This window comes from Odontesthes bonariensis, chromosome 9, assembly GCF_027942865.1.
Source record: "Odontesthes bonariensis isolate fOdoBon6 chromosome 9, fOdoBon6.hap1, whole genome shotgun sequence".
Classification (NCBI taxonomy): Eukaryota; Metazoa; Chordata; class Actinopteri; order Atheriniformes; family Atherinopsidae; genus Odontesthes; species Odontesthes bonariensis.
Genome location: NC_134514.1, coordinates 9594866 through 9609939, shown reverse-complemented (window position 1 = coordinate 9609939; position 15074 = coordinate 9594866). Strand labels below are relative to the sequence as shown.

Here is a 15074-nt window from a genome sequence, read left to right as displayed (position 1 = left end):
TTATGCATTTGGCAGATTCTTTCATCCAAAGCGACTTGCACTCATATCCCAGGTAGGCGTACAGTAAGTAAATGTATTTTATTTATACAGCCCTTTAAAAACAATCGTGACGATGAACCAAAGTGCTTTACAGCAGGTAATAAATAAAGAGAAGACTAAGTAAAGACAATAAAAGAACGGTGAAAGCAATAAAATACAACAAAATCAAATAAGATAAAAGTGTCATCATACTACTGGGTATTAAAAGCAATCCTAAATAAGTAGGTTTTTAGCCTAGATTTGAAGTAGCGTAAGGGGGTCTTGCATAAGGAACCCTACTGGGTCAGGATTCAAACCCACATCTCCCACATGAAAGGCAGCAATCATACCATCCAGTCGTCAATAAAAACAATCAAAGACAGTCTGAACACAAATTCTGATGGAACCATCTACAATGACCATCAGTAACAACTAAACCAGGCTTAAGTTAGGTTATATGGATGATAATAAACTTGAATCACCTGAACAGGCTGATGCTCTACCGGCTGAGCTACCCAGGCTCTTTATTAACTGTGTTGATGATGAACTCTGAGCTGGACAGAAACATCTGATCTGCTCCAGTTCCAGTAAACGCCTCCAAACTCATTGGACGGAGCTTCATCCTGCAACAAGACGATGAGCCCAAACATCCCGCTTTAATGTACCCACCATTACTTTGTCCCAAACACAAAGGAGCCCTGAAATTAGGGTTTGTGTATGTAAAGTGTTGTAAATTCTGCCTGGTGGGACTGAAATGTATCTCATTATATTTTTATCTCATTGTTGATCCCCATTTTTGTTTTACTAGCTGGCTCTTACCATTTCCAAAGTATTAGTTATCAGACGGTGCTTCCTCTGACTCCATAACTACGGCCTTTTATTTGACTCCAACAAGGGAAATAAGGGACGTTGGATAATTGGTAATTTTTAACGTAACAATGTATTTAATTTGATCAACTCGTCCTAATGTATGGGTCATATTTAACTGCTAAATACTTCAACAGTGGAAAATAATATGCGCAATTTCCTTTAAATTTTTTATTGGAAACAATTATACAAGTTAACGCACAGTTTTTCTTTAAAAAAACAAGTCTAAAAATACACAAAATATTTGTAAAGAAGATAAAAGTGAATAAAATAACTGCTGTGACGGCGTATTAATACACCATTAGTGATTTGTCTTCATGGTACGACATTAAATTAATCATTTTGTTAACAAAACATGCCATTTATAAATAGTTTCAGACTGCAGCACAGCTTTTTTAGAAAGAACCACTGCATAGAAAAGCAAACTTGACCAACAAAAACCTGACGAGCAGACATCATGTGCTTCCTCAATCCACCCATCAAATGTTGGTTTAAATGCAGCTCAGTGGCTGGAAAAGTAACGGTTAAATAACAAAGATGTAGGAAACGTTCAAAGAAGAATAACACAACATGTAGTAGGAATCCAGTAACGCACAACATGCTCACATGACTAAGACTTACAAATGCTTATCATTGACAAAAGTGCAATAATTCAAAGGTAAACCACAAAAAAAACCATGTGAACTCCCCGAAAACGAGTAGAAACGGACCCACTGAACGACCGTCGGGACCACCTGGATCACGCCAGCCAATGTGGCTAAAAGCACCGCGTTAAAACGTAGAGGGATCGAAAATATGACACCTGTGCAACAAAAGCTGTGGCAGGGTGGCTGTGACTACCTGAGGAGCCACCTGCAGTGGCTCTGTGCCGTCACATTCCAGCTGATGAGGTGGGTTTTGTATAGACTCGCAGAGCCGTAACGGCTCTTTGAACGAAGGCATCTGTTGACAGATGTTAACCTGTGCAGAACGACCACGACCAGCCTTCTGGCTGAACCATCCGATTGGATAATGCAAACGTACTCTGACTAAAATGTAGAAAAACACCTGTTTCCGCTTCGCATCCTGACCTTCTCCGTTACCGTCTGATTTCAGGATTACCTGAAGCTGTGATTATTTGTTGCAACGTGATAATTAACCGGGAAAAGTTTCTCACTTGCTAAGTGACTCGAGCTCTTTAAATCGGACGCGTACGTGAAAAGCTTTAGCCGAGTCACACTTTAAACTGTAATAAAATGCTTTTCATTGCTTCATGATTCACTGACTTACTGCTTAGCAGTGAAATAAGGCGGCTTCTGCTCACTACCCACACAGTTTTCACTGTGACTTGACTTCCACTTTTGCAAGGATGCAAAAAAAAAACATTAACTTCCGCTAAAAGCTGCCAGATAAATCAGCTTCTCCTGTCTGGCCCCTTTAAAGGGGCATTTTCATGTCTTGGACATCAATCATTTCTACATTTCGAGAGCTTTCTCGCTACTTTCTGAATACCATGGTACACTATTTCTTTTAACACAAAGAAGAAAAATAACAAACCGTTGTTTGACAATTCGGACATTTTATGTGTTCATTTCGCGTCCACTATCTTAAGTCGGATGATTATTTCACGGCAGAAGCGTCTTTCTTACATTTGATGAAGTCGAGGTTATCAGGACTCCACCAGGATCTCCATCAAATGATCCAGCTCAAATCCTTCTCTCACTTGACTCTGACTGGAGAAGGAAGCAGATGCTGGCGAAGAGGAAGAGAGAGGACTGAAGGAGGAGAACGAAGGCAGACACTTCAGGTTTGGGTTGAGAGAAAGGGAGAACGGCGGCAGGTACCGAAGCAGGTCATCCCCAGCTGGATATCCGCCGCTTCTGAGCCCCAGCACTCCCATCTCCCTCTCCAGCAGGGACGTGTCTATGTCCTGAAATAGATCTTCCACAGTGACATCACTCAGGTAGACGGGCCTCATCGCCTCCATGCTGCTCTCTCGCACCCTCCCCTCCCCCTGCTGTTCCCAGATGACGCCTTGACCTCTCACTCCCTGTTTCCCCCACACAACGCCTCCCTCAGAGGGCGCCGACAGGTTCTCCAAGGATCTGAGGGGCGTCCGTGGAGTTGCCTGAGGGATAGTATCGATGGCAGAGTCCAGTGCGGTCAGAATGGAGGAAATGGCAGCTGAAAGGGAGAAGTCGGCCTCTGTGGACATCGATCCCCAGTCTTCATCTTCTGCTGTCATGGGGACGTTTGATTCGCTAAAATGGCAGCTTGTTGGGGATCTATTGGCAGCACAATTGGGAAAGGCGGCGAGAGCTGTGTGGCTGTTATCAGCTGTTACTGCTGAACAATGTTTTGCTCCTGTTGGGATGCTCTCCCCCTCTGTGGCGTGAAGGGTAGACGAAGAGCTACAGGGAGGTTGTGACACATCCCAGCCTTCAGAGGGCGCCGCACACGCTTCCAGGCTGATCTGCCGCAGAGTGTTGGCTATCAGGACAGAGCGCCGCAGGCTGGGTTCAGGAAGCTCCTGGCTACGCTGATACTTGTTCAGGGACACTGAAAAGACAAACTGCCGCTGGTTCTCCCAGGTGGGACTGCTCCTGTCGGACACCTCCATGTCCTCTGGTGGGTGTTTACGTTTCTGCCCCTTTTGAATCATCTTAAAACTGCGGAAAAAAGGCAGAAACAATCAAGTTGACAAGCTTTTTAATAGGAAATTATGCATTAAAAATAGTTTCTGTGCTTTAAGCTGATATTTGGGTATCTGAAATCACTCAACGGTCCCCTACATTTGTAAAGATCTCAGTCTCGGAGTAGAAATATCCAGCCTTTAGCCTATATTTCTATATATACAGTGTGTGTATGTATGTATGTATATATATATATATATATATATATATATATATACACACACACAAATCATGCTGAAGTGGGATGTCTTTGGCTTTTTTTTTTTTTTTTGCTTTGCTATTACCTACAAATTCTCATCAGCAGTTATGCTTTCCAAGCTCACAGAACTTGACAAAGAAGCGAGTTAATTATGTTCTTTAATATCTAATATTAACCAAACTAGGAAATATGTCTTGTAATTGGTTTCCATATGTGAGGGTTGCGTCAGGAAGGGCATCCGGCGTCAAACATGTGCCAAATCAATGATGCGAGATCGTCTCGCTGTGGCGACCCGATAAAGGGAGAGGCCGAAAGAAGAGGAAGCAGAAGAATTGGTTTTCATTTGTAATTGAATGCATCTTTAGTAGTGCAGCGGTGCTCCACCATTACAAAAATAAACACTGGTTACATGCGTCTCTACATTATATAAAATAATAAATATATATTCATCTTTTTTTTTTTACCAATTTCCTAAAAGTGGATAGAGTTGAATGGCTCACTCCACCGTCTATAACTATTACCTACAAACAGAGCTGTACATTCATGGTTGAGAGGGGACCTGTTGTACTGCATCTCTGCATATATTAAATTAAGGCTTCAGGAAACCATGCCAACTTTTATAAAAAGGACATGTTTTCTTAAAGCGCCGTGTAATCAGGCTCACATTTCAGAGGTCAAAACCCCACCAAACATTGATTTATTAGATTTTTTTTTTCCCCCTCAAACTAATCACATGGTTTCAATTCATATTTGCGTGTTTTTAATTTCTCAACAAGATTACAAAAATGAGACCACAATAAATCAAGAGACTGAGTTCACATTTGACAGGATCAGGAGACTTAATGATTCATTCTTCTCGTCTCAGTCATCAGTAATCACAAAAGCATCTAAAAATGTGTAAAACTACAGCTAACATGCCATTTAACAGTCTGAGGGGGCCACACGGCTTCAAAAAACTCTCAATATAGGACTTTTACTCTACAGTGTTGGTACTTTCGTTTATGCAAAGTATCTGAATATTCATATTACTGACTTAAACTACGAGTGTTACTAGATGAGCATTTTCATGGCTCAAATCTTAGTTTACGAAGTTTAAATGCAGTAAAATAAATGTAACAGCTGTTGTGTGTATGTATATGTGTTTATATATATATATATATAATAAAAGTTTTAAATAAGATACAATTGACAAAAGGTCAGATAATTCGGTGAATTAGAAAAGAAGTTTAGAGCTTTTTTTGTTTTTACTGTTCAAAGATTTCACTACGTATTTTGTTAACAGATTGTTTATAACAGTGTGATGTATAAAGGATCATCAGTCTTGCTTTTATCAGGTTTTTCTTGGCTAAACCACCCGGGGAGCTCATTTTAAATGAGGGATGGGGGTTGCAACGTTAGCGTAGGAGGGAAAAACCTTCTCAACCGAGGCCGCGTACTATACTTTAAGTAAATCTACCCTAATAAAGGATTTTAGTCATCAACTTGAAAAACAGGGCGATATTTTACACCATAGTTAACCCGTCAACCTATGTTGTGAACTTTAAACACAGTTTGAAAGTTAGTTAAGCAAACAGACCTGTTGACTCGCTTCCCGTCTCTCCCTCCTCGGTGAGTTTCGTCGCTACCGTTACTGTTGGCTAAATGTGTCGTTATGCCGCCTCCTCTTCACTAAAAAACCGATATACGATAAAAGTTTTTTACTCGAGTTATTCAGAAGTAAATCGGTGATTAAATACCACTTTAAGGAAGCTATTACCGTTTAAATACACCTACATTACAACTTCTTGTGCGTGACCGGCCGAATCCCGCCCGTGATTTGAGTTTTTTCTATTTTTTTTTTTTTTTAACGCTAAGACAGTTGGGGGCTGGACGTAGCAATGCATTGTGGGTAATGTGGTTTAAAGTTGCACATTCCAGCAGTGTATTCCGCATCATTGACAAAACAGCCACATTCCTTAAATTGCACTAATTTAAAAACTTTAATTGAGTATTACAATCATGACAATTTAACGAAAGTGTTAATTAATCATTATATTGATCAACAGCCGACAAGCTAGGGCTTTCGGCGTCATTATGTCATTTTCATAACACTAATTCCTAAATGATTACATCACCGACAAAAGAGACATTCCCATCTAGATACTAGTTTTTACTAAAATTGCGTGTTTAAATCCTCAACAAAAGCGTTACAGACGGACGTTGATCAGCATTTAAAGTCATTAAGTTAAATAAAATAATTATAAGATTAAACCGAGAAGCTGAACTGATCAATAAATCAAAACCACGTGAGACACTTGTTGATGTTTTTTTTTTTTTTGTGTGTGTGTGTGTGTGTTATTTAAAGAGCAAAAGATAAACAAGACAACCCAGAAGCCTGGACCCTGGACCCTGGATCCTTCACACGTCTGCACGTCCACAGGAGAGTATTTTAACTTGAAGGGCAGCTGCCTAAATCGGTGCTATCTCTTGCAGAGAGGACAGTCATTACCTGCAAACTTCATCCGTCGCGATGAGAATTAGAGTCGGTGAGACCAGCTGCAGCCGTCGTTACACAACATGTCAAAGTTAATGCTTTCGGTTTTAATTCTAACACTCGTCTTCTTTAAAACACATGAAGTTAAAAACAGCCAGAGCTCCTCCTCCGTCATCCTGGGCCTTGTGCATTGGACAAAAGAGGAAAAGCGTCGAGCTGACAAAACATGGCTTCCTGTTGTTTCTTTCAAAATATAAAGTCATCTCATCGGACCCATCCTTTTTAAATCATCTTTCACAGAACATATACGCTTGTAGGACAATGTCAGGGTCTGCTGTGTGTCTCTTGGTGTGTAATTTTGTGTGATGATTGTAGAGATTAATTCACCTAACTACAGAATCTTTGACCTCACCCTCGGACATCTTACTTTGTCACTTTTGCCTTCAAAATAATTTAGACTTCCGTAGTTGGGCTGACGCTCCTCTGTCTTCTTGCTGCGCTGTAGTTTCAGACGTTGACAGCTTGTCAGATTCACATGAGAACTGTGACCACTGCTTTACACATGCTGCCACATTCTTCATCCAGCCCTCGGTTTTTTTTTTTTATGTTTTTCATCCGAGCAGTTATCTTTTAAAGTGGTCTTGAGCAATAGTTCTCTAAGTTTTCTGAAGGTCGTTCAAAGTTTTTGGATCTATGCATTATTTAAGCTTTAAAAAAAAGGCTCCTAACTCAAGGGATGTTTCTACATATAACAGACAACTGAGCAAAGAAACCATTTTAAATTGTATCTTTAGTCACTTTTTTACTAGCAGCCTGTCACAAAGACGCATCATTTGTTCCCATTTCTTTAGTTTCATCTATGAAATAACACAATAACACTCTTCTCAGTACATTAAAATACCAAAGTTTTCACCACTTTTGAATTTTGACTGTTTGTTTTCCATTTCAACTCATTTGCCAGGAAAAATAAGTAAAAAAGCAAACAACACAGATACAACAGGCCTCCTTCGAGGCTGGGGCCAGACGAGAGAGAGCCCTTTGTTTGAGAACACAGAACCTGTTAAACACCTTTTAGCTAAAGCAGGAGTGCTGACAAGCAAAACTTCTTGTAAAATCTCTTCCATGTGCAGTGAACAATATAAGAATTGAAACTGCATCGTCACAATCATGAAATGAGAAAGGGAGCCAATTTAATTTGAATGGATGAACACTGTTAGTTTAATTCTGCACAAAAAAATTTTTTCATTTCCTTTATATCTAAACAGTTGATTTTTTTTCTCTTTAGATTGGTGGATATAGAGACTGGGACATGGTAACAGGATGAAACTCAAACAGAGCATCAGCAGTGGTGTCATCGGGACTATTTGTACTCTCCCCACACTCCCACAGTCTTGCCATCCCACTCTGATGTGGACAGACACTTGACAAAGAAATGTCCCAGGTCGTGTTTGGAGATGGCTCTTCCTTTTAGCATATTCTCTGTCGCCATGTAGCTCTCCGTCAGAGGAAGGTCACCTGCAGAGAAACAAGAAATGAATTTAAAAAACCTGAAAAAGATTATGAAAGGATGGATTCAAACAAAGGGAGCTTAGCTCAAACACTTTTTGTGCTTGAGCATGACAGTCCATGAGTAGCACAGCAGTCCAAAAGCTAAACATCAGGGAGCTCTCCAGGTCACTCCATCATTGCCCACGTGGGCATTGAAGTACCCCAGAAGACCGATGGAGTATGCACAAACAGTCAGAACCGACCTTGTGGCTCATCGGGGGGAACCCCGAGGAGCTCAGCCGGGGGCTTGTGAGTATCTCCACACCCGCCCGATGCCTCTCCCCCTGGGCAGCTCAGAAGTCCAGCCGGTCTCCAGGAGTTTGGTTCTGGAGCCCACGCTGTGTGTGGAGGTGAGCCCAACTATATCCAGCCGGTACCGCCTCACCTCACACACCAGCTCAGGCTCTTTCCCTTCTAGCAAAGTGACGGATATCTGCACGGATATTGGCTCACTCGGGCCCCCACCTTCACTCATAATGCACCCAACTTTGAATTCCCCCCTTACAGGAGCAGGGCCTATGTCAGAGCCTCATACTGGCCTCTTCAAATCTAGGCTAAAAACCTACTTATTTAGGATTTCTTTTAATACCCAGTAGTATGATGACACTTTTATCTTATTTTGTCTTATTTGATTTTGTTGTATTTTATTGCTTTCACTGTTATTTTATTGTTTTTACTTATTCTTCTCTTTATTTATTACCTGCTGTAAAGCACTTTGGTACACCGTAAGGACCGTATAAATAAAATACATTTACATTTATGCGGAAGGGGCTTCCTCTTGCTTCTTCGGGCTGAGCCCCACTAGCCAAGGCTCAGCCGCCAGGCACCTGCCAGCGAGCCTCCTGCTCCAGGGGGGAGCCCCGGTTTCCCTTTTCTAGGGTGGAGGTAGCTTTTCTGAACCTCCATCAAGGTCTTTGAATTGCTCTTTGTCAGCCCCCTCCTCTGAGACCAACTTGCCATTGGAGACCCTACCAGGCGCCAACGCCCCCAACAACACAGCTCCCAGCATCATGGGGATACTCGAACCCCTCCACCACGTTAAGGTGGTGAGTCTACGGAGGGGTTGAACCCATTCATCCCAAACTTTCAAAAAAATTATGTTCCAAATGAAGTTAAAAAAAAAAAACAGTTTTTAACAATAAACATCTGTTTCCACTTTCTACTGACCGGCGATGTGAGGAGGCATAACAGCCACGTAGTCCAGCCCTGATGATTTCAGCACGTTGTGCATCCTGTCGTGGTCCTCGGTCACAGGAAGCAGGCGGGGCGGGACTTTCGATCGATCCCACAGAAGGAAAGCTAGAGAGGAAGTTGAATGAGATGGTAAAAAGGTTCAGTCTTTATCCACCTCCTTGGCTCTTATATATTTATATATATAGCTTTTATCACTGTTGGACAATAAAGTTAATATCTCGTTAATAAGTTAATTAACACATTTTTCTTTAATAAATTCATCAGGTGAAACCAGAGGCTCAAAAAGGCTGAAATGACATGTTTCAAGATACTTGATTTTAGTCAAAAGGTATTAAAGAATGTAGGTTAAATTTCAGGCTCCGAGCTGCTTTCTTCCACTTTTACACATATTTTGACTGTCTGTGCTTCCACGTAATGTATCAAAAATAAATATTTAAAGGCTATTTCCAGAGAAGAATTAATTTCCCAATCATGTTAATAGGTTAATATGGGTTTTTTACAAGCTAGGTTACATATATAATGAGTGAAATCAGCAGTCCACACCATGGCTGAGCATCTCAGACCTGCAGGCTTTGTAAAAGTAAATAAATAATGTTCTCTTTCTGAAATGTTTGGGACAGTTTTTAAAGCCGCAGCTCTGTCCTTACAGATATTTATTCTCTTTAAAACTACACCAGTCACACAACAGAAACTAACAGCCTCTTCCACGTATACGTCTTACCTGACATGCAGCCGACCACTTTGCGGATCCCTCGTGCCTTCATGGCTTCCACAATGTTCTGGGTGCCCACTGACATCATGGTGGTTGGACCTGATCAGCACAAATAAATGTCAGGGTATGTGTTTTTAGCTTTATTTTGTGACTTTGGGTTAGATTTACTCTGTGTTCTTAATAGTTCTGTTCTGCTCTCTGGAATAAAATATTACTACTAGACTCCTGCATGCTGGGTGATTTCATTTGATGGACAGCTGTCATCGGTTTATTTGAAACGAGTGCATGTCTGACATTCGGTGTTACATGATGTAAAACTCTAATAGCGACCTCTAGTGAATGCCTTACATTATTACACCATTAGAAATGATTGATTTTCCTTGTGTAAGCTGCTGTAATTGAACTTTATCCCTCAGAGCAGGAAAGTTTACCCAGTGAACACGTACACACCAGTTTAAAACGGGGTGAACGACGGAAAAAAATCTAAAGAGAGCAAAAAAAACTACTTCAAGGCGGCAGACAGTGTGCCAACAGCTCAACAATTAAGAATGTAGCAACTAAATCGATGCTTCAATCAGTGCTGTAGTGTTGGTATAATCTAGTTCTGTGATTAAACAGACGGTTTAGCTCACTAACAACATTTGCTTTGGTTTGCTTCAAACTGTGGAGCCTTACCGAGGTCGCTCCTGGTGCCCAGGATGATGATAACAGCATCCTGACCCTCCGTGGTCTTCTTCACATCCTCTTTGTTCAGGACGTCACCCACCACCACTCTGGTTGCCTTGTGGTCGGCAGGCAGCTTGGCCGGGTCACGCACCAGCACGGTCACGTTGTATCCTGAGAGAAGAAAATGAAACGGACCATCATCCCCCCCGAATATCCATAAATCACCGATACGCCTCATCTGTAATGACAGCATTGGAGGGAACGCGTATCTCTGTAGTAGCATTCCTTAATTCATATGATTTATTTCCATCTTTTAAATATGCTAGGCATTTTTAATTAAGTGGGGAGCGTTCTTGGTGACACAAAGACAACAAACACAGACACCTGTGTAGTTACTGTTAAAACAACAAGTTTAAGTTGGCTTTATTTAATTTGAACTTCTTTAAATTGTAGCTACATGAAGTAATTCTTGACCTGTGACATGTTAGAGATCTCTCCCTTAATGTGCAAGCGAGATAATGAACGGTTTCTACTATCAGCTGTCAGACAGGCTGCCATGACTCAGCAAAAAGCTGAGCTGTAACGTCTAATGTGACTCAACAGTTTTTTTTTGCCTTGTGGAGAGCGGGAAAAAAAAAAGGGAAATGAAAATGCTGCTAAATCCAATTTAATCATATCACATGTCAGTGTTTGTCATCTAAAAGCTGAGACTAGCGATTAGTAATAGAATAGAAATACATGAAAATTATGATGATGTCACACTTTTAAAAAAGCGTACTATTGTACACTTTAGTGGAATTTATTAAAAGAAAAATACACATCAAAAGTTATCTACAATTACAAACGTGTATTTATTTCAAATTTTGTCTTGAATCTGTGTTTGCACATTTCAAAATTGTATTTTTAGACTTCTTATTGTAACAGTGCACTGACAGCATATTTCTTTAATATATATTCAAATACCCGAAAGTTTTAGTGTTTTTTTAAAATCCCTTTTATACCTATTTCTAAGTGGTTTCAATACTTGTATTTCAACCTATAAAGTAATGACAAAATATATTCGTAAGTTACTGTTAAGTACTATTTCTTATAGATAGAAATGCATTCAAAAGTATAATTGAGCATATTGTTAATAAATATGAACATATTAATGGCATATTGTCTTGATATTAGTGGCACCTCTGCTATACTATAGATTTAGTTATAAAACAAAGTGAATAACGTTTATTTTACGAATCAAACATTTAAATTAGTCAACACCTTAAGATGTTCCACTTTAGGCAAGGCATCTTTATTTATAAACGCATTTCATACTATACTCACTTTAGCACATGAAAGTACAATAAATGTACTTCAAGTTCTGCTTTTCTACAATTTAATTATAACTAAAACATACTGAGCACAAAACTAGTTGTTCCAAAATAATAGTAAAACTTTAAGTTAACTAATCATTACTGAACTAAAGATTAGTCTGACTCTAAATACACTTCAGTTTGCTAAAAGAAATTAATATACTTGGCAGGTTTATTTCTGTAAAGGATATAATAATTGTTAAGCATTCCAGCTGCTGTCCTGAAAAGAAGTCAAAGTTGACTTAATGTGAAAGTTGTGTTTCACCGGAGGAGCAAAACTTTGTCTAAAACAGACATCACTTCTTCTAGCTGTGTTACACAATCCAACTTAATACAATGTAATGCCACTATTACCAAATCAGTTCATATTATAACCTACTGGAGCCGGTCTTACACGCAGTCTGAGCACAAAAGGCAGATGCATCTCATCATACCGCTATTTTTATTCCCATCGCTCACCTGCAGCCGCAGCCAGCGGCAGGGTCGCCAGTCCGGTCATTCCCGTGGCTCCAAAAATCGCGACGTTTTTCACCGAGTTCGACATCATTCCTCCAAATCCAGATCCCCGACACAACAACAACTGGTCAGCTGAAGTGCGACCGAAGCAGAAAGTGGTTTAATTTAAAATCCACATTTGACATAAGCAGTAACGCCTCTTTAAAGTCACACGCGGAGGCGCTTCCGCAGCTCAGACTCCTCCTACAAGAAGATTTAAAGGAGCCGAACTGCTCACAGTTTATGCATCAGCTCACATGGGTTGATATCAAATCCACTTTCCTCATTTCTGACTAGATCGATGCTCCTTTATGTGTTACGAGGTTGTAATAAACAGTATTTTGCTTTAAGCAGGCAACTTGATGCAATTCTCTATCTTCATTTTCTCACATGGTGACTGTAGTGGCTATTCGTCCTCTTGTGTCGATAATCAAAAAAGATGACAAAACCATAATAAACCAAATCAAATCAAACGGCCACTGAGACACCTAGGGAGTGAATTTACGCAGGTAATTGAGTCCATTGTCCAGGCAAAAAATTCCGTTTCTTTCGGTTTATTTCTCCAACCACAAGCAAACAAACAAAGAACAATGGCCTTTGCCGCCTCTCTTGCCCTGGTAAAAACCTATTTGCCCTCCCAGGTGCCTGCTCACCTGTGACTGCCTGCTCATCTAAATAAACTCTCCCAGTGCCCCAGCTCACCCGTGCTTTCAAAATAAAAGCATAATTAAATACCCAAATTAACTCAAACAATACTAAATATCATAAACAACCAAAAAAGGTGTATTCCCCAAACTAAACCCCCAAAAGATAACTAAATAATAAGTGAGCCAAATATACAAAATAACAAATAGCTCCTACAGTGACAATACTGTGAAAACGTTTTGAGCCACCCGTGATATATTCATGTGAAAAGGCAAATTACGTGCAGTAATGTACTGAAACGTGTAAAAACATTTATGGAATCTAGGCCGGCTCTACGCAGGGGCAAGCGGGGGCATTGCCCCAAAAAAATCTAAATTTCTGGAAGTTGAAAGAAGCACATTTTAATATAACCACAAAATGAACATATTACAAGTTGACAGAAGTAACTGCAGTAGCATGTCAGCTTTCGCTGGTGTGCCTGAAGATGTGCTGGGGCGTACTTCACTGTGGCTGCACGGCTGCATGGCGTGCTGATCAGAGCATGTGAACGGAGCGGAGCTGCAAAATATAGATGGAGCATGGAGCCAGTTTTGATGAAATGCGCTCCAGTTCCGCTCCGATACTGCTCACACCACGAGTCCAGGGCATGCAGAAATCCACCCAGAATTGAGCTGTGCCCATCACAGGACTATGGTGGGAAAGCGCCCACAATGGCCTTAACCATGGCCTGAACAGGCTAACGTTATGGTTCCTTAGCTAGCTAAGTTTAGCTCGCCAACGCTAAGAGTTGTATCAGTAATTAAAAGATATTAAGAAAGATACTTGGATGATAAAGTATGTTTTGTTGTTATTTGTTAATAAATAAGAATAAGAAAAAGGCTAAAAAAGATGTGAGCATTTTCCAGTGACTAAAATGAAAATGGTGATCAGAGCTGCGGCTGGTTGACTGTTAGCTCTTCTGGCAGCAGCTAACACCTCGTCAAGCACCTCGTTCACAGTGACAGTACGCGGTCAACACCGCTCTATCGATACACAGCAGGGAAAAGGGAGGTGAGTAAGGTGCACAGGTGTTATCACAACGTCATTACAAGTGCATTAAAAAGGTCTGTAGCCCATTTTGGGGGTAAATTTTCTCTCCCATGAGTCCTTGTTGCATTCCCGCTATGCTGATTGGTTCTGGGCTGGTCACGTGTTTCGTGGACGCCATGTTTGATACCAATATTCCTAGTTCATACAGCGATCCCCACAGTGAGCTATATCAGAACACTTCAAATACATTATTAAATTATTATTAGTTGTTATGCCAATATAATGCCAAGCTGCAGTGCACATGGCTGTAGTGTAAGACCGGGTCAGGGGAAACAACTACACCGTTTCCCCCGTGACAAAAAACGGAGGAAATGATGGGAGATTAAGGTCAGAAGGAAGAACCGGAAAGCGACAGATTTCTCCGTGTTGTGTGAGGTAAATGCAATTTTTTTCTCTGACTTTTGTTAACAATTACTTCAAAAAATAAAGTCATAATAGCATTAATATATACCATGCTCTCAAAAACTCCTGACACCGCTTAAGAAATTAATTAAATTTGAAGTTAGTCAAGCCTTATGCTAACCTGTAGCTAGTAAGAAAATTAGCAGCTACTGTCATAACATCAGTAACTCGGATCCAATATAACACCTACTGTGAAAACGACGTGTGCATTTAATTCATGTCGATGTAGACAGCCACATTTCGGTAACACATAACTTTGCCTCAGTTACTAAGTTATTACTGCTATCGCGCTAATATTATGGTCCTTTATTCCCGCGATTGACATCTGACTAAAACCTCATCATATGCTTGTGAAAAGACGTAACTTTGCCTCGGGTACTACCAAGTTATTATTGCTATCGGGCTAATGTTAAGGTCCTTTTCCCCTGCGATTTACATCTTACTGGAACTCACGTCCATAGCCTCATCCTATACTGTCAATCGCGTTATCATTTTCTTATGTATTTGGCAAAAAACGGTAACTTTGTGAAGAATTCAGTAGTTAGTCATGAACATTTTGGATGTATTGAACTTGTATGTATTGGCCAATTTAGAAATGAGAGTTTTATTCATGCATGTGTTTGTGAAATAAGAGATGTCTGGTTAAGAATAAATCCGCCGAAAAAGGGACGAGATACAGTATCAGCTCCCTCTCATCGCTCTGTCCCTCCGCAGTGTGTGTCTATGTGTGCCTCAGTGACCT

At 40.5% G+C, this 15074-nt stretch overlaps 2 protein-coding genes across 3 annotated transcripts; both read right to left on the bottom strand.

The window, feature by feature from the left end:
• Positions 1-1041: 1041 nt before the first annotated feature.
• sertad3 (SERTA domain containing 3) lies at positions 1042-6554 on the bottom strand. Of its 2 annotated transcripts, none has more exons than XM_075473032.1 (2): positions 5333-6554; positions 1042-3533 (listed from the first exon to the last, which is right to left on the bottom strand). In XM_075473032.1, exon 2 carries the CDS (start codon positions 3524-3526, stop codon positions 2534-2536), a length of 993 nt encoding a protein of 330 aa, XP_075329147.1. In that variant the 5' UTR covers positions 3527-3533; positions 5333-6554; the 3' UTR covers positions 1042-2533. The 2 variants fall into 2 exon arrangements, with proteins under 2 accessions (XP_075329147.1, XP_075329146.1); XM_075473031.1 differs by having other exon boundaries at positions 6245-6551.
• Positions 6555-7418: 864 nt separating this feature from the next.
• Positions 7419-12368, bottom strand: blvrb (biliverdin reductase B). Its single transcript, XM_075473033.1, has 5 exons — positions 12161-12368; positions 10359-10520; positions 9693-9782; positions 8945-9076; positions 7419-7744 (listed from the first exon to the last, which is right to left on the bottom strand). The coding sequence occupies exons 1-5, from the start codon at positions 12246-12248 to the stop codon at positions 7590-7592; spliced, it is 627 nt and encodes a 208-aa protein (XP_075329148.1). The 5' UTR covers positions 12249-12368; the 3' UTR covers positions 7419-7589.
• Between the last annotated feature and the right edge of the window lie 2706 nt (positions 12369-15074).

Bases quoted from the DNA above. Each gene is read 5' to 3' on its own strand.
- sertad3 (XM_075473032.1), bottom strand. From the start codon at position 3,526: ATGATTCAAAAGGGGCAGAAACGTAAACACCCACCAGAGGACATGGAG.
- blvrb (XM_075473033.1), bottom strand. From the start codon at position 12,248: ATGATGTCGAACTCGGTGAAAAACGTCGCGATTTTTGGAGCCACGGGA. The intron at 9,783-10,358 runs GTAAGGCTCCAC...TGTGCTGATCAG, and splicing joins GGGCACCAGGAGCGACCTCG to GTCCAACCACCATGATGTCA. The intron at 7,745-8,944 runs GTCAGTAGAAAG...GTTTCTCTGCAG, and splicing joins TATGCCTCCTCACATCGCCG to GTGACCTTCCTCTGACGGAG.